The 21,658-nt window shown below is 36.1% G+C and overlaps 1 protein-coding gene across 5 annotated transcripts in view; it reads right to left on the bottom strand.

Moving 5' to 3' along the window:
- The window catches only part of sns (sticks and stones), a 623,114-nt gene that overhangs the window by 118,298 nt on the left and 483,158 nt on the right, over positions 1-21,658 (bottom strand). For all 5 annotated transcript variants that reach the window (XM_076537697.1, XM_076537699.1, XM_076537696.1 and 2 more), the window contains exons 2-3: positions 11,080-11,223; positions 983-1,156 (exon numbers count right to left, since the gene is read on the bottom strand). In XM_076537697.1, the coding sequence (XP_076393812.1) occupies positions 983-1,156; positions 11,080-11,223 (318 nt within the window). The remainder of the gene's footprint in view (positions 1-982; positions 1,157-11,079; positions 11,224-21,658) is intronic.

The following is a 21,658-nucleotide window of genomic DNA, read 5'->3' as shown; positions in this document are numbered from 1 at the left end:
CCTTCAAGAAAAAAATGACAATTATATAAGGGGAAAGAGGAACGTCTTTCAGGAAATGAAAGGAACTTTTTAATTATGCAAAAGCATCTCTTAATTCAAATTATGTTGATCTGCGTCGCGGTCAATATTTAAATTGTTTCATTTGTCAGAATTTAATCTTTGAGGAAGATTGATATTTTTTGTACAAATTTAATTTAGTTCATTTGGGCAGTTTTAAAAATTTATTTTAATTAGAAAATTTTATTTATATTTTTCTGAAGGTCAATTTTTTCAGGTCACTCTTGAATGATTTGATGAATTGTTAATTTGTAAATTGACAAGATTTCGAAGTTAAGAATTTTTGTTTTATAATTTATAAAATTCACTATAAATTGTGTTTTTTATAAAAATTTATAATTTTATCTTTTTTCAGAAGCAGCCAATAAATTTTTGTCAATTTTTATAGAAATGCATAGATTCTTTTGAAAAATTTTCTACAAATGAACATACATTTTTTTTTTTAATATTTTTAACAAATTTGTTCAATTTTCCAGAAATTTAATTTTTTAACAACTTTTTTAAATTTTCTAGAAGTGTAATTTTTAACAAATTTTTTAAATTTTGTAGAAATGTAATTTTTTTAAAAAATTTGTTCAAATTTTCTAAAAATGTATATATACATACTTTCTTATAATTTGTTAGAAATATTTTGACAAAAATTTTCTACAAAGATTTTAAGTAAAAAATTTTTATTTTTAAATTTACATATTTCTGTGAAATTTTTTATAAAATTTTCCTGAAACCTCATTAAAGTTCCCCTAATTAAAAAAAAAGTCTTTAAAAAGTATTCCAGTATTTTCTTTCGGTTTTTTTCACCTGCGCAACTAATTTAACTACCTGCATTTTTCGTGTTTGCCAATTTTTCAGCAAAAGGGAATAAAACTTGATTTCTATCAAGGATAGATATGTGAATAGTAAAAAAGAAAATCTGTCGAGTACTTACAGATAACGGTGAGATGAGCATTGGCTCGAATCGGTTTAATCCGTACATATGGACCAACTTGGCACTGATATTCTCCATCGTCGGTCAAAGAAGCGTCCGTGATCCTCAGGTTATAAATACCGGCGTTCTGGTCTCCGATTAATCGTAGCCGAGGATGTCCAACTATTTCTCCGTCTGAAATTATACGAAAATATATATTATAAATATTACATTTCATGTAAGTTTTAAATTTCCTTAGTTTTTCATATTAAATATTTTCAATTTTAATCTCTATATTTCTAAATTTCCCTGTTTTTACATATTGAATGTTTTCAATATAAAAAATTTTTACGTTTAATTTCAATTTTGACGAATGTGGTCTTTTGGCAATATATTGAGAGTTTGTCTAGTAAGAGCAGTCAATAGCTTTCTGATGTCATTTTTCTATACAGGGAGTAATATGACTACATAGGGTTGATTCCCACATTCTCAAGTCCCAAATGTGGTTTATCGGCAATATATTGAGAGTTTGTCTAATTATAAGAGCAGTCAATAGCTTTCTGATGTCATTTTTCCATACAAGGAGTAATATGACTACATAGGATTGATTCCCACACTCTCAAGTCCCAAATGTGGTTTATCGGCAATATATTGAGAGTTTGTCTAATTATAAGAACAGTCAATAGCTTTCTGATGTCATTTTTCCATACAAGGAGTAATATGACTATATAGGATTGATTCCCACATTCTCAAGTCCCAAATGTGGTTTATCGGTAATATATTGAGAGTGTCTAATTATAAGAGCAGTTAATAGATTTCTGATGTCATTTTTATATAATGAATAATATAACTATATAGGGTTAATTCCCACATTCTCAAGTCCCCAAATTCCTAAATTTTGCAATCCATAAATTTCCGAATTTGTAGGTTCATTAAATCCATAAATTTCCAAATCACCAAATTTAGAATCCTTAAGTCTCCAAATATCTATATACTCATACTCTAGAATTCCCATATCTTCAAATCTCCATATTTTCTAAATTTAAAATGTTTTCAAATCTCCAACTTTTTAAATTCCTAAATCTACAAATCTCCATATCCCTAAATCCCCATATCCCCAAATCCTTGAATTTCCAAATTCCCATGTCTTTAAACTCCAGCATCCCCATATCCCTAAATCTCCAAATCTCGAAATCCCAAAATCGTTAAATCCCCAAATTCCTAAATTCCCATATCTCTAAATTTCCAAATCCATAAATTCCCAAATCACTAAATTCCCAAATCCCTAAATTCCCAAATCTCTAAATTCCCAATTCTCAAATTCCCAATTCTCAAATTCCCAAATTCCCAAATTCCCAAATCCCTAAATTCCCAAATTCCCAAATTCCCAAATTCCCAAATTCCCAAATTTCCAAATCCCCAAATTCCCAAATCCCTAAATTCCCAAATCCTTAAATTTCTAAATTCCTAAATTCTCAAATCCCTAAATTCCCAAATCTCTAAATTCCCAATTCCCAAATTCCCAAATTCCCAAATTCCCAAATTCCCAAATTCCCAAATCCCTAAATCCCTAAATTCCCAAATCCCCAAATTCCCAAATCCCCAAATTCCCAAATCCCTAAATTCCCAAATCCCTAAATTCGCAAATCCCTAAATTCCCAAATTCTTAAATTCCCATATCCCTAAATCCCCAAATCTCGAAACCCCAAATTCCTAAATTCCCAAATCTCTAAATTCCCAAATCCCTAAATTCCCAAATCTCTAAATTCCCAATTACCAAATTCCCAAATTCCCAAATTCCCAAATTCCCAAATTCCCAAATCCCTAAATTCCCAAATCCTTAAATTTCTAAATTTCTAAATTCTCAAATCCCTAAATTCCCAAATTCCTAAATTCCCAAATCTCTAAATTCCCAATTCCCAAATTCCCAAATTCCCAAATTCCCAAATCCCTAAATCCCTAAATTCCCAAATCCCCAAATCCCCAAATTCCTAAATTCCCAAATTCCCAAATCCCCAAATTCCCAAATTCCCAAATCCCCAAATTTCCAAATCCCCAAATCCCTAAATTCCCAAATCCCCAAATCCCTAAATTCCTAAATCCCTAAATCTCTAAATTCCCAATTCCCAAATTCCCAATGTTGGAAGTAACGGACAAAACAAATGAACTGCGCTATGCGCGTCCGAACACGCATCACGATGCTTTGTCCTACAGTTACAGTTTTACCTTCGTCTACGAAGCACCGCGCATTTTGTAAAGACATTTTTATATTATTAAAGTATTTTCCGTTCACCTCAGCACTGCAGTTTATTTTCCTGGAGCTAATCCTAACAGGTTATGGGCCCAGACACATTCTGGTCGCGTGTGGAAAATTAAACGAACATTTTTTAGTACGACGAATTTAATTCGCGATAGTGCAGTGAGTGTGAAAAGTTGTGAAAAGTTAAAGTTTTTGTCAAGATGAGTTCCTCAACTTCAGTGCGCATCGAACCACTCGGAAAAGACAATTACGACACGTGGAAAATTCAAGTGGAAGCTCTACTGATAAAAAACGACAACTGGAAGTACGTTAATGGCAATAAAATACGACCCGACGTAACTCAGGGCGAAGCGGCAACACAATGGGACGAAGCGGACGCAAAGGCAAGATCCGATTTGATATTAGCAATTAGCCCGTCCGAAATTAAACAAATTAAAAATTGCAAGACATCGAACGAGATCTGGAAGAAATTAGAAGGTATTTACCAGTCGAAAGGTCCGGCGCGAAAAGCGACGCTATTGAAGCAGCTTGCTTTGCGAAAAATGGCAGAAGGCGACGACGTGAGATCGCATATGAACTCTTTCTTTGACGCGGTCGACAAATTAGAAGACATGGAGGTTAAAATCAACCCGGATATGCTCGCCGTTCTTCTGCTGTACAGTTTACCCGGTTCGTTCGAAAATTTTCGGGTGGCCATCGAATCCCGAGATGAATATCCGACGCCCGAAGCGCTTAAAATAAAAATTTTAGAAGAGAGCGCTGCGCGAACCGATAAAGCAAAAGAGTCGAGTGATAGCGCGATGTGGGTAAGAAAATTGACCAAGCCGGACAGGTCAAACACAGCGCAATGGAAGCGCCATGATACCGCAACAGAAGAGCCGAATAAAAACCCGAAGGAAAAACTACGTTGTTTCCGCTGTAAAAAGATAGGACATCGAGTTTCGGAATGCCGCGGACTGTTCCGCGGGCAACGGCAGTCAACTGCAGGAATGGCTAAAGAAGATTTTTCCAGTAGCAGTGCACCAGGAGCGAAGGAAGTCGCTTTCCAGGCCGACCAACGCATTCGCGAAAAGGGTACAGAAGGGAAATGGTGTCTCGACAGCGGCTGTTCATCCCACATGAGCGGCGACGCGTCTTCTTTCGTCGAGATGAAAACGTCAACGTGCGATACGTTAAACCTCGCTAGCAGTGCATCAACACAGGTGGAAGGTCAAGGTACAGTGCGATTATCCATAAAAGACTCGAATTCGCGAAAAACTATAGAACTCCGCGACGCGTTGTTCGTTCCCGACCTTCGCATGAACCTTATGTCGGTCGCGAAAATTACCGATAAGGGATGCAGTGTTCTGTTTAGAAAGCATAACGCCACCGTGTTTGCGCCCGACGGGGAAACAATTTTCACCGCTGACCGACGCGATAATTTATATTATGCACAATCCGCGTTTTTTGTGAGCAATGCAAATTTAAAAACGGTAAATGATATGGAATTGTGGCATCGGCGTCTCGGTCACGTTAACGAGGAAAGTTTGCGAAAAATAAATCGCGATAAAAGTATACGCGGCGTTTCCTTCGGAAAAGACGAAAAACTACCTACTTGCGATATCTGTTTGCGATCAAAAATGACAAGATTACCGTTCCCAAAAAGTTCGAACCGTGCCGTAGGTGTTCTCGAGATAGTTCATACCGATATATGCGGACCGATGAGCGTCGAATCGATCGGCGGCGCGAAATATTTTATATTATTCATTGATGATTATACGCGATGGTGCGAAGTCTTTTTCTTGAAACAAAAGAGCGAAGCGTTATCTGTTTTTAAAAAGTTTAAAAATTTCGCTGAAAATCAAACAGGCGCGCGAATAAAGTATTTGCAGTCTGATAATGGTCGCGAGTTTCTCAGTAATGAGTTTAACGAATACCTAAATTCGTGCGGCATTAAAAGACGATTGACCGTAACGCACACGCCTCAACAAAACGGTGTAGCCGAGCGTAAAAATCGAACATTAGTTGAAACGGCGCGATGTTTACTTCTCCAGGCGGGACTGTCGAAGCGATTTTGGGCTGAGGCGATAGCGAACGCGAATTATACGCGTAATAGATTACCGTCTCGCGCTCTCGACGGCGACAACGCTTATTATCGATGGACACGTAAAGTACCGGACGCGTCGTATTTCAAGGTTTTTGGTTCAAAGGTCATAACCCGAGTTCGAGACCGTCAAAAGTCGAAATTCGAACCGCGCGCGCAAGAGGGAATATTCCTCGGTTATTCGGATGAAACAAAGGGTTTTAGAATATGGCTTCCCGACGAGAACCGCGTCGATATATCTCGAGATGTAAAATCGGCAGACGAGACGTTAAAAGGGCCACTGAAAATAAATTGCGAAGAGCGAGCGAGAAACGAGAATTCGTATTCCGAAAATAATGTAGAGATAGATATTCAAAATGATAAAACAACCTCGAAAGTCATGGAAAGCAGGGATCAGTTGAGAAACGATAGTCAAACAATCGATCGCGAGAATAGTATCGTTGAAGTGCCCATAAATCCTTCGCAACAGTCCGATTCTATTCCGACACGCGTGAACGAAGTCAGGTACCGGGTAGGTAGGCCACGAATTATCCGGACCGGGAGCCGTGGTAGGCCGAGAAAAGTACGCGGTACGGTCGAAACTCAAAACGATATTCAAAGTGATTCTCAATCTGAAGGAGAGAACGAATTATTCGAAGACGCCGTATCTTCGCATCCGACGGAATCAGCTGGTATGGCCGAGATACCGCTGCAAACCGCGCTTTCCGGCCCGGATAAAACGGAGTGGCGTGTCGCGATTCGGGAAGAAATAGCGGCGATGTTAAAGAACGACGTATGGGAGATCGTTGAACGCCCTCGTGATCGCGAAGTCATTGGGTGTCGCATGGTTCTCCGCGACAAAATAAACACCGACGGACAGGTGACGCGGAGGAAGGCGCGTTTAGTCGCACGCGGTTTTGCTCAGCGCCCGGGTTTAGATTACGAAGAAACGCACGCGCCCGTTACGAGATTGAGCTCGATACGATTGATAATAGCTCTAGCCGTCGAATACGATATGCAAGTCCATCAATTGGACGTGTCAACTGCGTACTTGAATGGAGAAGTCGATAAAGATATTTTCATGACGATTCCGGACATTCTCCCTGACGCGTTGCGCGACATCATATCGGACGGACCCGTAGAATATAGTGATAAGGCGCGAAAAATGCTAAACGAATTATCGAGCGGCGATAAAGTATGTAAAATAAAAAAGGCTTTATACGGTTTGAAACAAGCGGGTAGGCAATGGAATAAACGCCTCGACGAAGAATTGCGAAACATGGATTTCGTCCCCCTCCATGCTGATCCATGCGTGTATATATTGCGAAAGGGGGAGCAATTTCTCGTTCTTGCCGTATATGTAGACGATATAGTAATAGCCGCGAAAGATTTTAAATGGTTAGAACGCATTAAGAAACAACTCATGCAAAAATTCGAAATGACGGATTTAGGGAAGATCGGACATTGTTTGGGTATCGAATTTGAGCACAACGGTACGGAAATAAAAATGCGGCAAAGCGCGTACACGAAAAGAGTTTTAGAAAAATTCGGCATGTTAAATTCGAATCCCGTGACGTCACCGATTGATCCTTCCCAGAAACTAACCAAATGCGAAAAACAAAGCGCCGACGTTAAAAATTTTCCGTACAGGGAACTCGTCGGATCCCTTATGTACTTGGCTACGGCCACACGCCCCGACATAGCCCATGCGGCCAGCAGTCTCAGCCAATTTAATTCGTGCTATGACCGACAACATTGTATCGCGGCAAAACGCGTACTACGTTACTTAAAAGGAACAATTGATCGCGGGATACGATTCCAAAAAGGCGACGGTATATTAAGGGGTTACGTAGACGCCGATTGGGGGTCGAGTTTGCACGATCGAAGGTCATACACCGGATTTATATTTTTGTTAAACAGCGGACCTGTAAGCTGGGAATCGCGAAAACAACGCACGGTTGCGCTTTCCACGATGGAAGCGGAGTACATGGCATTGTCGGAATCGACGAAAGAAGCAGTGCATCTGCAAAGTTTTTTAAAGGCCATAGGAATTTTTAAGCAGAAACATGTACCGATATTCAACGACAATCAGAGTACTATCGAATTGGCCAAAAACCCAACTTTTCATAGCCGTTCGAAACATATAGACATTAGACACCACTTTGTAAGAGAAAAATTAAAGGACGGCGAAATAAAAGTTTTTTACAAAGCGTCAAACGATCAGATAGCGGACGTATTAACAAAAGGTTTAACCGGCCCGCGTCATCAGAAATGTACCGCGTCTTTTATGTATAACGATCGACATTGTAAATAAATGCGTTGTAGTAATTAATTAGCGAAACATTGTATACATCAGCGATAAGCGTACATCCTTGTTTTGAGGGGGAGTGTTGGAAGTAACGGACAAAACAAATGAACTGCGCTATGCGCGTCCGAACACGCATCACGATGCTTTGTCCTACAGTTACAGTTTTACCTTCGTCTACGAAGCACCGCGCATTTTGTAAAGACATTTTTATATTATTAAAGTATTTTCCGTTCACCTCAGCACTGCAGTTTATTTTCCTGGAGCTAATCCTAACACCCAAATTCCCAAATTCCCAAATTCCCAAATCCCTAAATCCCTAAATTCCCAAATCCCCAAATCCCCAAATTCCTAAATTCCCAAATTCCCAAATCCCCAAATTCTCAAATTCCCAAATCCCCAAATTTCCAAATCCCCAAATCCCTAAATTCCCAAATCCCCAAATCCCCAAATTCCCAAATCCCTAAATCCCTAAATCCCTAAATCCCTAAATCCCTAAATCCCTAAGTCCCTAAATTCCCAAATTCCAAAATTCTCAAATCTCAAATCTTACAAATTGTTATACTATAAATCATAAAATAAAACTTGCATTATTTACTATGCATCACGAAAACAAGTTACAACACATTTCACATCACTTTTAATCCGAGTAGCATCAAGAGAAACTTCAACAACGTACATTTTCTCAAACAAGAAGAGCATTAAAAGGTAGACTAAAATGTTGTGAATCAAGATTGACTGACATGTAAGTGGTCTTGAAGGCAAAAGAGAAGAGATGTATGTAGAAGTCAGCAAGTGAAAAATGTCCGTCGACTGTCAGACATATTTCGCACACTAACTTGACATCGGCAGTATTTCGTACTTTAAATATTTGAAAGCTTTCTTCAAATGAAGCTGAACATTTTTTTATGTACCTTTGATTATATTTTCGGATGATCAATTTGAAATTTTCAGATTTAAATTTACATATCTTTAAATTTGTAATTTCTCAATGTTTTAATGTTACAGATTTTCAAATTTTTATTTATGCAAATTTTCAAGTTTAAAAATCTCTAAATTAACTAATTTTTTCATATTTAAATTTCTATACTTTCAAATTTGCAAGGTTATATTTCATAATATTTAAAATGTTTAAACATTACTAAAATTTTATTAACTTAAAAATGATGAGATTTAATATTTTCATTTTTTAATAAAAAAAAAATTGTAAAAGGAATGAAAAAATAAATAAAGAAATTGTTAAATAAATAAGCTTAACAAAAATTAAAAATAATTTTATACGCCTGTTATATTAACACAATACTTCATTTCATATTAACATTTCAAGAATATTATTATTACCACTATTTTTTAATTTAATCTCAAATAAACATCTCAATTTACGTGTCACTCCAATTTCATTAATTTCTTTCTTTTATTTTACTTGTTTCGACGCGTTTTGACCGAACAATTCAAACTGCGATTCAAACTTGGCGCGCTTTCATGGCGTACGTGCCTCATAACCTATCTGACGAATTACGCGAAACTAAATGCACTACTGCACTCTTTATTATCAAATATCGTGTTTCCCGACAGTTATAAATAATCTTCACGACAATCAACGAACCAAATGACCATTTAACCAAAAAATATACAGTATTTCACCGCGTCCCCGATAAAACTAGAAAAAACACACAACTTCGGTTAGCCGTTGAATGTAGGTCGTGAAGAGTGTTGAAAAACGAGTCTAATGAAGGTTTCGATAGTCAAGGGTCTAATTATTCTTCTTTTGTGTCTCCTGAGCCACCGAATGTGAATCAAGTTACTGAAAGCAGTGACACTGACGAGGGTGTAGCTTTTGTGGGTCGCGCGAGACACTTTTGTTGAAAAATGACGCGGCCGTCACACGGTACAGTCCTCTAAATGAGATTAAATCATCCCCCGGCAAAAATATCGTACGGGATATTAAGATCGTTCTACTCCATTTACGTCACAGCCACTAATGGCCCTCGTTTTAATGAGACCAAGATGAAGTCACTAAACGAACTTCTAAAGATTCCGTTAACGCAAAGGACGGGAGTTTCTACTGCATCTACGTTCACAGTCTCGACTTAGCGTCCGAGGAGAGCAAGAAACTTGATAATTGCTTGAAATCGATACGAACGTTAATTGGTAGGTGCTATTGCGAGAACTCGATGTGACGAAGTTCGTGGAATTGCTCTGTTCGAGTGATACGATGAAATAATCGAAGCGTTCGGATATTCGTTGTTAGTCGTTGGAATTGATTCAATTGATAGACAGACAGAAATGATGTTTCAAACAATATAAATTTGTTATGTGAGTTTGAAGATTTTTGTGATTTGTGATTTTTTAAACTTCTAAATTTTTATGTTTGTAAAATTGTTTATTTATGGGTTTTTAGATTTCCTGGTTTCCTAATTCCCTGGGGTTTTAATTTCCCAATTACTCAATTTCCTAATTCTTTAATTTCCCAATTCTCCAATTTCCCATTTCCTTAATTTCCGAATTTCTTAATTTCCCAATTCCCTAAAATCCCAACTCGTTAATTTCCCAGCTCTCTAGTTTCCCAAATTCCTAATTTCCCAACTCCTTAATTTCCTAACTACCTAATTTCCCAACTCTCTAATTTCACATCTCCCTAATTTCCCAAATTTCCAATGTCCCAACTCTCTAATTTCCCAGCCCTCTAAACTTCCCAACTTCCTAATTTCCCAACTCTTTAATTTCCCAACTTTCTAATTTCCCAACATTCTAATTTCCCAGCTCTATAATTTCCCAAATCCCTAATTTCCCAACTCCCTAATTTCCCAACTCTCTAATTTCCCATCTCCCTAATTTCCCAAATTTCCAATGTCCCAACTCTCTAATTTCCCAGCCCTCTAAATTTTCTAACTTGCTAATTCCCAACTTTCTAATTTCCCAACATTCTAATTTCCCAACATTCTAATTTCCCAATATTCTAATTTCCCAACTCCATAATTTCCCAACTCCCTAATTCCCCACCTTCCTAATTTCTCAATTACCTAATTTCCCAACTTCCTAATTTCCCATCTCTCTAATTTCCCATCTCCCTAATTTCCCAACTTCTCAATTTCCCAACTCTCTAATTTCCCAACTCTCTAAATTTCCAACTCTCTAATTTTCCAACTTTATAATTTCCCAACTCTCTAATTTCCCAACTTCCTAATTTCGCAACTCCCTAATTTCCCATTTTTCCAAATTTCATAAATTCAAAAATTCTCATTCTTATAAATCACTAAAATTCTCCCAGCTTTCCATGTTTCCAAATTCTCAAATTACTTAGAATTTTGAAACCACCAAATTCTTATTCCTCATTCCAATTTCTCATTCTACAATTTAATAATTTCAAAATTAAATAAAAGTACGTCAAAAATTAAAATACTATTCCAAAAGACTAAATTCAATATCTCATTTCGTTATTATAACTTTTCAATTAATTTATAAAATTGAATGAATACTTAAATACTCACTTGGTTGAATGACATAGGCGAAGCCATCTTTGACCCACTGCACGATACCCACTCTGTTTTCAACTTCGCAAGGTATTGTCACCTCGTTACCTTCGAGAACAGAGCTGTTTGTCGGTCGCACTCGAAAATATTGTCCTCTTTCCCCTGTAACACAAATTTTTAACAAATTATTATAATTTTTGTTATCTGCAAATAAATATTTATAACAAATATTGCCACAAGTTAGTTAATAATGCACAGTAATAATGTAAAGTTTGTTTATAAGAGTTGGCGCTTTTCAAGATTCAAATTTTGGCGCGCTGCAGCCAACATGGCCGCGCGTCATGTGACCTCGAACACAGTACCCATCTCTCCTTTTGCTTTACACCTATAAAAGAACTCTTTCCGGTTCAAAATTAAACAAAAAAATTACTGAAATCCATCCTAGAAGGTTACATAGAACAATTCTCATCTCGTTTTTTAATTCTACAAGGTGCAAGGGGATAAAATTCATTTTGAAGAGTCGCCTCCCTTCAAGATTCAAACTTTGGCGCGCTACAGCCAACATGGCCGCGCGTCACGCGACTCAAAACGCAATCCACGCCTCTCCTTTTACTTTGTACCTTTAAAAACTCTTCTCCGTTAAAAAGAAACGCAAAAAATGACTAAAACCCTTCGCAAAGAACCCCAAATAACAATTACAACCTCGTTTTCCCAACCCCGAGCCAGCATCATGTCCAAAAGCCTTACCGATCGAATGACAACGGCCGTACGAAAGACAGGAGCCCGATCGGCATAATCTGCTTGTCGTTTGTGGATGGAATCGATGCTCGGTTGACTTTCCTCGTCCGTGTACGAGAACCTACACGACCCACGGCCCTGTGTACTTGCGGCCAGGGTTACACGTTTGCCTTTGTACATCGTTTGCGTTCGTGGTCACCTGCTGCTCGAATTTGCGCAATCCAGCCTAAATAGACCGGTCCTCATGAAATATACAGCCAGTACTGTCTGTTACGTTGCGAACAACTAGGCTCCCTTGTACACGATCCCTTTAAACGGATCAACTTAACGCGACCGTGAACGCAAAGCAACGTTGTTACAAAGAATCCCGCCGATTGTTTGATGTACACGTGTTCACGATCGATGCGTTTGATTTACGAGGTACCTTGTTGCGGATTTGGTTTTAAGGTGTATTGCAGGTACGGGTCTTTTTTTAGGGGTTGGAAGTTATTTTTTAAGATAGAAGTAGTAGAGATAGAGGTTTGAGTGGAGAAAGGTGGAAAATGAGGCTTGGGTGCAGGGTTTTGAGGGAATCTCACTGTAAGTGAGCACGACCGAACTTACGGCGCTCAGTTACGGAAGGTTTCTAGTATTACTTCACTTTTCTGTGGGATAAGGAAGTTTTTTTTTTTTAATTACATTTGACAGGTTGTAAGAGTAAAGGTGCTCAAGTATAAATATGACACATATGGCTGCATATAAACAGATGTAATACAAATTTTTAAATTTGTGAATTTGAATGTGTGAGAATCTGAGGTTTAGAAGTAACTCTCTAAGTCAGAAGTAATGGAGATAGATATGGGAATACAGAAAGGTAGTATGATGCTTAGGTGCTGCGTTCTGAGCTACTCTCACCATAAGTGAGCGCGCCCGAACTTACGGCGCTCAGTTACGGAAGGTTTCTAGTATTACTTCATTTTTCTGTGGAATAAGGTGTTTTGTTTTTAATTAAATTTGATAAATTATGACAGTGAAGGTGCTCAAGTATAAAAATGATACATGTAGTTGTATATTAACACAATATACTACAAATATAGTACAAGCGAAAATGTACTATATACATTGAAACTTAAAATTCCAAAATTCCAAAATATCTAAAATATTCTCCCGAATTTAAAATTTGAAATTCCCCTCAGAATAACCCCACAGAAAAACACAACAAGAATATCTGGCCAGAAGCACAAGACTTCAATTGCTTTCATTCGGCCTCATTATTCCAACCACGATAAAAAGCCCGAGATTTTTAGGCTTCTTTCAGAAGGAACGAACGCATCGGTGCATTTATTTCTTCTCGATCAGCTCGCTCATAGTTATTTCTTTTTTATGAAACTGTAAAATGTTGGCATTCTGTGTCTTCCGACGTTCGTTTCATCGATTTCCATTTCACGATATCGCAAATACCAGCTCTAACATTCTTGCCTTGCCATTTCACGAATTTCTTCCTTTCTCTCCGCTCTCCTTTTTTTTTTATTAACATTTCACCGGATTCAACGTCGCGATGTTTACCAGCGCTTTCTATGGCCTCCATTCTTTTACAAAAGTGGCAGCACTGCATCCGCCAATAATTTCCACCGGTAAAATAGAATATTCACTCGCAGTTTCTATTTTAAATCTTCCGTGAACGTTGCCGTTTACGAGCCTTATGCAATCCCATAAATTAACGACGCATGGGTTGCAGATTTTACACCGCGAATAAAGGTGCTGCGAAAATTGCAGACAATTTTACAACGAGATAGGTATCATTCATTTTGCGGAACATCGCCAGAAATTTATTAGTACTGATTTTTTGGTATGGTTTATGTACTATGGTTTGTGGTTTTTTGGAGTGATTTTTGAATGGTACTGTTGGGAATATTAATATTCTGGAGGGTTGGAAACTTTTCCAAATCTTAAAGTTCTTGAATATTCACAATTTTACAAGATTTAAAAATTTGATGAAAATTTCAAAATTTAGAAGATTACAATTTAAGGAATTTGTGAAATTTGAGAAATTTAAGAAATCTGAAAAATTTTACTAATTTCACTAATTTGACTAATTTGACTAATCTTGCTAATTTTGCTAATTTTACTAATTTTACAAATTTTACAAATTTTACAAATTTTGCTAATTTTGTTAATTTTGCTAATTTTACAAATTTTACTAATTTTACTAATTTTACTAATTTTACTAATTTTACTAATTTTACTAATTTTACTAATTTTATTAATTTCATTATTTTTACTAATTTTACTAATTTTAGAAGTTTTAGAAATTTTAGAAATTTAAAAATTTTTAGAAATTTTAGAAATTTTAGAAATTTTAGAAATTTTGCAAATTTTAGAAATTTTAGAAATTTTAGAAATTTTGCAAATTTTGCAAATTTTAGAAATTTTAGAAATTTTTCAGTTTGCAAATTTTACAAATTTTACAAATTTTACAAATTTTACAAATTTTACAAATTCTACAAAATTCTACAAAAATTTCAAATTTCCCAGATTTCAAAACCTAAATAACTCATTAAAAAATTTCTAAATATCGGAATTCTCAAAATTTCCTTATCCCCAAATTACAAAATCCCCCAAAAATTCCTAAAAATGAACTGGTATCGTCCTTTCCTCAGTTGCCATATTATCCTTAGGGAAACCAGATTTACTTTTCACTGTACGGGTATTAAACAAACTCCCAGCAGAAATTTGCCAGAGAGAGTTTCGTTAAACTTCGAAGAGAAAATTCCTTCAGATAATTCTTTAAAGTGTTGGCAACTTCAGGATGGAACGAGTTCGTTTCTTTTCCGTTTCAACTTGAATTTTTAATGATTTGGACAGTTTTAAGCACTCTTGATCCGGGGAAACTGAATGTACGGTTTTTTCTTCCTTTCTTAGTCACTGCTCGAATAAACTATCTTCTGGTTTGTTAATGATTCTTTTAGTGTGTTTATTCAGGGGATTTCGAGACTCGAATTTGGGCATTTGGGTGATTTGTAGACTTTAGGAGGCTTGTGAAATTTGTGAAATTTGTGAAATTTGTGAAATTTGTAAAATTTGTAGAATTTGTAAAATTTGTAAAATTTGTAAAATTGGTGAAATTTGTGAAATTTCCGAATTTTCGAAAATTTTGAAATTTGACGTTTTGGGGATTTGTAAATTTGAGATCTCGTAAACTTGTAAATTTAAAAATATACAAAATCAGTAAATTAGTTCAGAAACTTCTAAATTTAAGAAATCAATAAATCAACTAACGTAATTATGAATATTTAACATTAAATAAACCTAAAACCAAAACTGATCCAACACTCACAAACGTCAGTACTCTTATCAAAATAATGAAACATTGTACACAAGTACAACTAAACTCGACAGAACATGCACGATATCGAACCACCTGGCAATTTTTACTCGCATGTTGCAAACAAAAAAAAAGAACCGAGGTGAAAAAAAATATGAAAAATGGTAACAGCCTCGAGGTAACGCGTCCATCGTTGAAAAATTCCGACGGAAAGTTCATTCAAACACGATATCGCCAGTGTTTCTGAAAAAGTGTTCGGTAACGTTCGGTAAATCGTCTCATTTTTCATGTGCAGCTTCAACCGTGCGATTTGCATACCGAGCGTAGGTAAATGCGCGCTTTATGTCGCTGTTTGTCGGCCTTTTTTGCCGTTAAGCGAACCCCGAAACGAGCGCCGATACAATAACCGATTGTTCCGTTCCTTTCTGCCCTGAAATTCGACGATATCGAGCTGAATTTTGCGTTCGTTTCTTGTTTTATCTCCGGACACCGAGTTCCTTGAATTCCAGCGATTTCACGTTCGATCGCCGAGTTCCGTGAAATCGCACGGTGAACTGTGTTGAATAATGTCGGACATGTTTCCTCGTGTTTAGATTTTTTGCTGTTGTTTGCTTTTAATGGTGAGAGGAGGTATTTTTATGTTTTGTATAATTTGGGGGTTTGTGAGAGAATGTTGGGGTTTTTGGTATTTGGAGATACTTGCTTGTAACGGAATTTGGAAACATAACTGTAACATCAGTTGTGTAGTCACCAATGTACATTTTCAGAATTTTTCACGTTACCATGATACTGTACATAACATTAACACATGTTAATATCTTATATTTCTTCTGCTTTGGTTACAGTGGCATGCTCTGTATTGATCATATGCTTTACATCTTCATTTTCCCAAATATCTGTAATTCTTTTCAACTTCGATAATGTGAAGAATTGTAAACTAGTCTTTAAGTAGGCAGACATTTTCTATGGCGTCCAAATTTCACCTCTAGCGCCATCGATACTCCTAACGCAAACGCTCGCACGCCTAAATTGCTCATCACCCACACAATTTATTATCACGGTAACAAATTGCTATGTATATGTTATCAACGTATTTAGTAATAATTTCGACCTAAGACAATTTTCCGTACATGACATAATTATAGTCATACAAGTGAAATTTTCGTATGTGGTAATTCGATGGCCAGGAACTGTATAATAGTCATACCCGTCACCCGCATCATCACAGCAGTCACATTTCCAGCTTCCCTATATCAATAGTCTTAAGGCTGTTATAGTCAAGCTATCATAGCCATCATCATCATCATAATTGTCACAGCCATTATCAGGATCATAACTGTTAGTATCCACGTTTTTAGTTTACTTACATCAATAGTCTTATGGCTGCCATAGCCATCAATGTTATAGCCATAAAAGTGAAATTTTACGTGGTCCTAATTCGATGGCCAGATTGTATATGAAGTGCGTCACATACCTGTCGAATGGTATGATTGTGAATGGAATCCTTGCACTATGATTTGTCAGGTGCGTAAATAATCACTACAATATTAAAACGAAGAAAGTTGAAATGTTATGTCAATTTGGTATTATGCGTTGACCATGTAAATTGGACTTGAACTCCTAACTGAAGCGTATTAAAAATTCGAGTAAAATTGATCACTGCTTGAGGTACGAGTCTGTCATGATAGCGTCAAGAGTGCGTCAAAGGTGCGTCACAAGTTCGTCTTGAGTACGTCATGCGTGCTTCACGAGTGCGTCAGGGATGCGTCATGGGTGCGTTATGGGTTCATCACGAGTGCGTCGTAAATACGTGATGGGTGCGTCGTCAATGCGTCGTGAATGCGTCATGGGTGCGTCGCGAGTGCGTCACGGATGCGTCGTAAATGCGTCATCGGTGCGTCAAGAATGCGTCAAGAGTGCGTCACGGATACGTCGTAAATACGTCATGTGTGCGTCGAGAATGCGTCGCGAGTGCGTCACGGATGCGTCGTAAATGCGTCATGGGTGTGTCAAGAATGCGTCAAGAGTGCGTCACGAATGCGTCTCGAATGTGTGAAGAGTGCGTCACGAGTGCGTTAAAAGTGCGTCATGAACGCGTCAAGAGTGCGTCACGAATGCCTTAAGAGTGCGACACGAATATGTCAAGAGTGTGTCACGAATGTGTTAAGAGTGCGTCTCAAATTCGTCATGAGTGCGTCAGGAGTGCGTTAAGATTACGTCATGAATGTATCAAGAGTGCGTCACGAATACATCATGATTGTGTCACAAGTGCGTCACAAATGCGTTAAGATTGCATAAAGAGTGCGCCAGAAGTACGTCAAGAATGCGTCACGAATGCGTTAAAAGTATGTCACACGTGTGTCACGAATGCGTCAAGAGTGTGTCAGGAGTGCGTCAGAAGTGCGTCAAGAATACGTCTGGAGTGCGTCAAGAATGCGTCACGAATGCGTTAAAAGTGTGTCACAAGTGTGTCACGAATGCGTCAAGAGTGTCAGGAGTGCGTCGGAAGTGCGTCAAGAATACGTCAGGAATACGTCAAGAGTGCGTTAGGAGTGCGTCACGAATGCGTCAAAAGTATTTAGTAATTATTTTGACCTAAGACAATGTTGATAACAAATGATATAATTATAGTCGTAAGCCTGTATTCTCGTACGTGGACCTAAGATGGCCGGGACTGTTCTAAAATGGCGGCCTATAGCATGCAGCCAAACGAACAAATTTTATTACGTTCATAAGTTTTTTAACTGGGAAACATTTCAATGTTTGAATTCACACATTGAAATTTAAAGTTTTAAAAGTAGAAATTGCAATTTAGATTTTTAAATGTGCGAATTAAGATTTAGATTTTTAAATTTAGAGAAAAGGAACTTCGAAATTACCGTGTTTCAACGTTGATCTTAGCTACTTGTTTAATTTTGAACGCCGTCATTAGGCTTGCTAGTTTTCCTCTTGTTCGCAAGAACTGCTCCTACATTGTTAATGCAAAATTTGCATACAAATGAAGGACAAACGCACCAACGTTCTATGTAAAGGGGACAGAAAAGAAGCATTCTAACATCTTTTATTATTTTATATTTCTTTTTGCAGGAAAAAGATGAGACCTTCGAGGTAAAAGGAAAGTAAAGGCAGAAAACTCTTTCCTGATAATACTAAATTTTTTTGACTTATTTTTTTTCATGAATGAATGGTAATTTTTTGTTTAGTGATTAGATACTTTATCGGAATATTATAATAATGGATCATTAGTATCAGTAACATTGAATTTTATAATATTTAAATTTTTTACATTTGAAAATTTTCATTCTGAAATTTGTATATTTGCAATTTCTAGGTTTGAAATTTTCAAATTTCTCCAAAGCTTCCTAAACAAAAAAAGACTATAAAAATTTCTTACCAAGCTTCGCATTAAACCTTCCTAAATATTCTGCAATATATCCTATTTCCATTTACAGCGTTTAATAATTCTAACAATTATGCGACCCCAATACGTTCACGATCGCACAATGACGACATTATCTGCTAATTATTTCAATAACCAACGAAACGATTATTGAAACACGATGGACGATCGGTCATTGATTTCGAAGAGATTCGCTTTTAACGAAGCATGAAACATAATTGTACTCTCGCATTATGATCGGCGTCACTGTTCGATGCATTGTTACAAAACAAAGTCCAATTAACGTTGTTTGCCTCTTCTTCCTAGTCCTCTTTCAATTATCCCCTTGTTTTCACGTTTGAAGAGAAAAATTAGAACGCAACCTAACCTCAAAAATATTTCGTATTATTTTATTGGCAAAAATTGCTTTAAAAATGTTCAAAATTAAATATGAAATTAAATTCACGAAATTAGTTGTAAAAAAATATAAACATTAAGTAACAAAATTATAATTTTAATTATATGCTATTTTTTGAAGATAATTTTTACTCAAAACTGATTTAAGTTATGTTAAGTTACGTTAGGTTTAACTTAAAATGATTTCAGTTAGGTTAGGTTTAACCTAAAATGATTTAAGTTAGGTTAGGTTTAACCCAACATGATTTAAGTTAGGTTAGGTTTAACTTAAAATGATTTCAGTTCGGTTAGGTTTAACCTAAAATGATTTAAGTTGGTTAGGTTTAATTTAAAATGATTTCAGTTAGGTTAGGTTTAACTTAAAATGATTTCACTTAGGTTAGGTTTAATTTAAAATGATTTCAGTTAGGTTAGGTTTAACGTAAAATGATTTAAGTTAAATTAGGTTAGGTTTAACTTAAATATGGTTTAGATTATATTATGTTAGGTTTGACTTAAAAATGATTCAAGTTAGGTAATGTTAGATTAGGTTGAACTTATAAATGACTTTATTTAGCTTAGGTTACGTTAGGTTTAACTAAAAAATTATTTAAGTTAGGTTAAGTTATGTTAAGTTTAACTTAGACATGTTCGAAGTTATGTTAGGTTAGGTTTACCGCAAAAATGATTTAGGTTACAAATCATTTAAATTATTCAATTTCATTGAAAATTATTAATAATTTTGCTGTACCGATTCGAGTAATTAATGAGCGTTCAATAACTATCCCATCCACTATCGAAGTTTTAGAACATGATCGAAGCTAAATACTAATTACGCCATCAAAACTCAACGATAACTTGGCCATCAACGTGTGATCGAAATGTCATGGCCGAATAATGACTTTATAATTGCAGTTAAATAGTGTGATAGCAGAATTTCAATAATGATTATGATAATAAGCTATAATTTTGATTTATTCGCTAATGAGTCCGGTGTTGCAGAGTGTCTCAATAGAATCATTATCGTTGAAGCTATAGTAAATCTTGTTGAAATACCATTACGCGGCTGCCATTTGGAATTTGGTTCATAATAAACAGCGAAATTCGAGTAATTGACTTTCCGGTATTGTTTAGTTGGAAGTATTAATAAGACATATTATTAATATAAAATTATTCAATTGCAAATATTCATAAAATACTGAATTGTGTAACTTAAAAAATTAGAACATTAAATTTAACTTGAACGAATGTCTTGGACCAACCTAACCTAACATAAAATCTAACCCAAAATCTAACCTAAAATCTAACCTAAAATCTAACCTAAAACCTAACCCAAAATCTAACCTAAAATCTAATCTAAAATTTAACCCAAAATCTAACGTAAAATCTAACCCAAAATCTAATCTAAAATCTAACCTAAAACCCAACCTAACATAAACTAATGTTTCCACCTCTTTTACAGAATAGTAAATGAAAGATTGAAGAAACTGTGTAACATAAATTAAATTCAGAATAAATAAACATAGGAGTTTCATGAAAGTTGCAACAAAAATTGATAAAATGTTTCAATAAAAGAGATTGAAGAGGGTATTTAATGAAATGGATAAATTTTATATATATAGTAATGGAAGTTAATAAACGACATGTTTATGTAATATTAAATAACGTATTAAAAATAAACGAATACATTATCCACGTGCAGTATAAATTCAGTAATGGAATATAACGCAATGTCCATACTGAAAATGCATTGGTACAAATACATATTTAAAAATGATATATTAAAATAAATAAAAATTAAAAAGATGTAGTAAAAAGTGTACCAAATGCAGTGAATAAAAGTTGATGAACTCACTAATTAGGAGGTTGGAAATTAGAGGGTTGGGACATTAGGGAGTTGAGAAATTAGGGAATTGGGAAATTAGGAAGTTAGGAAATTAGGGAGTTGGGAAATTAGAGGGCTGGGAAATTACGGGGTTGGGACATTAGGGAGTTGGGAGCTTAGAGAGTTGGGAAATTAGGGAATTGGGAAATTAGATAGCTGGGAAATTAGCGAGATGGGAAATTAGAGAGTTGGGAAAACAGCGAGTTGGGAAATTAGCGAATTGAGAAATTAGGAAGTTAGGAAATTAGGGAGTTCGAAAATTAGAGGGCTGGGAAATTAGGGGGTTGGGACATTAGGGAGTTGGGAGCTTAGTGAGTTGGGAAATTAGGGAATTGGGAAATTAGATAATTGGGAAATTAGCGAGATGGGAAATTAGAGAGTTGGGAAATCAGCGAGTTGGGAAATTAGCGAATTGGGAAATTAGAGAGTTGGGAAATCAGCGAGTTGGGTAATTAGAAAGTTGGGAAATCAGTGAGTTGGGAAATTAGGAAGTTGGGAAAGTAGAGAGATGAGGAATTAGCAAATTGGGAAAGTATCGAGTATACAAATAATACAAATACAAATAATTAATAGTTCCCTTTTCACCAAACTACTTAGAGTTTTTATTTGACTACCGAACCTAACCTAACTTAACAAAAAACCGGTTATTTAATACACATCAACCTAAATAGTTTAAACAATTTCATACCGCTCAGAAACACACTCTCCCTGAGGTTTAATGGATTCCCTAGATTGCATAATGCGAATATTCGCGAATATTCTCGGGGATTTATGTTTGCTGAACGCACGATCGTCTCTAAAATGACAGGTTCAATTTAATTTCGAGTGATTTCATAGCAATCCTGCTTCGTCGCTTCATGTTTCATTTATGATCGTTTGCGACGGTTAAAGTGTT

This window comes from Megachile rotundata, chromosome 11 (assembly GCF_050947335.1).
Source record: "Megachile rotundata isolate GNS110a chromosome 11, iyMegRotu1, whole genome shotgun sequence".
Lineage (NCBI taxonomy): Eukaryota > Metazoa > Arthropoda > Insecta > Hymenoptera > Megachilidae > Megachile > Megachile rotundata.
The sequence above is the reverse complement of the archived record's forward strand: the minus strand, read 5'-3'. Positions and strand labels throughout refer to the sequence as shown.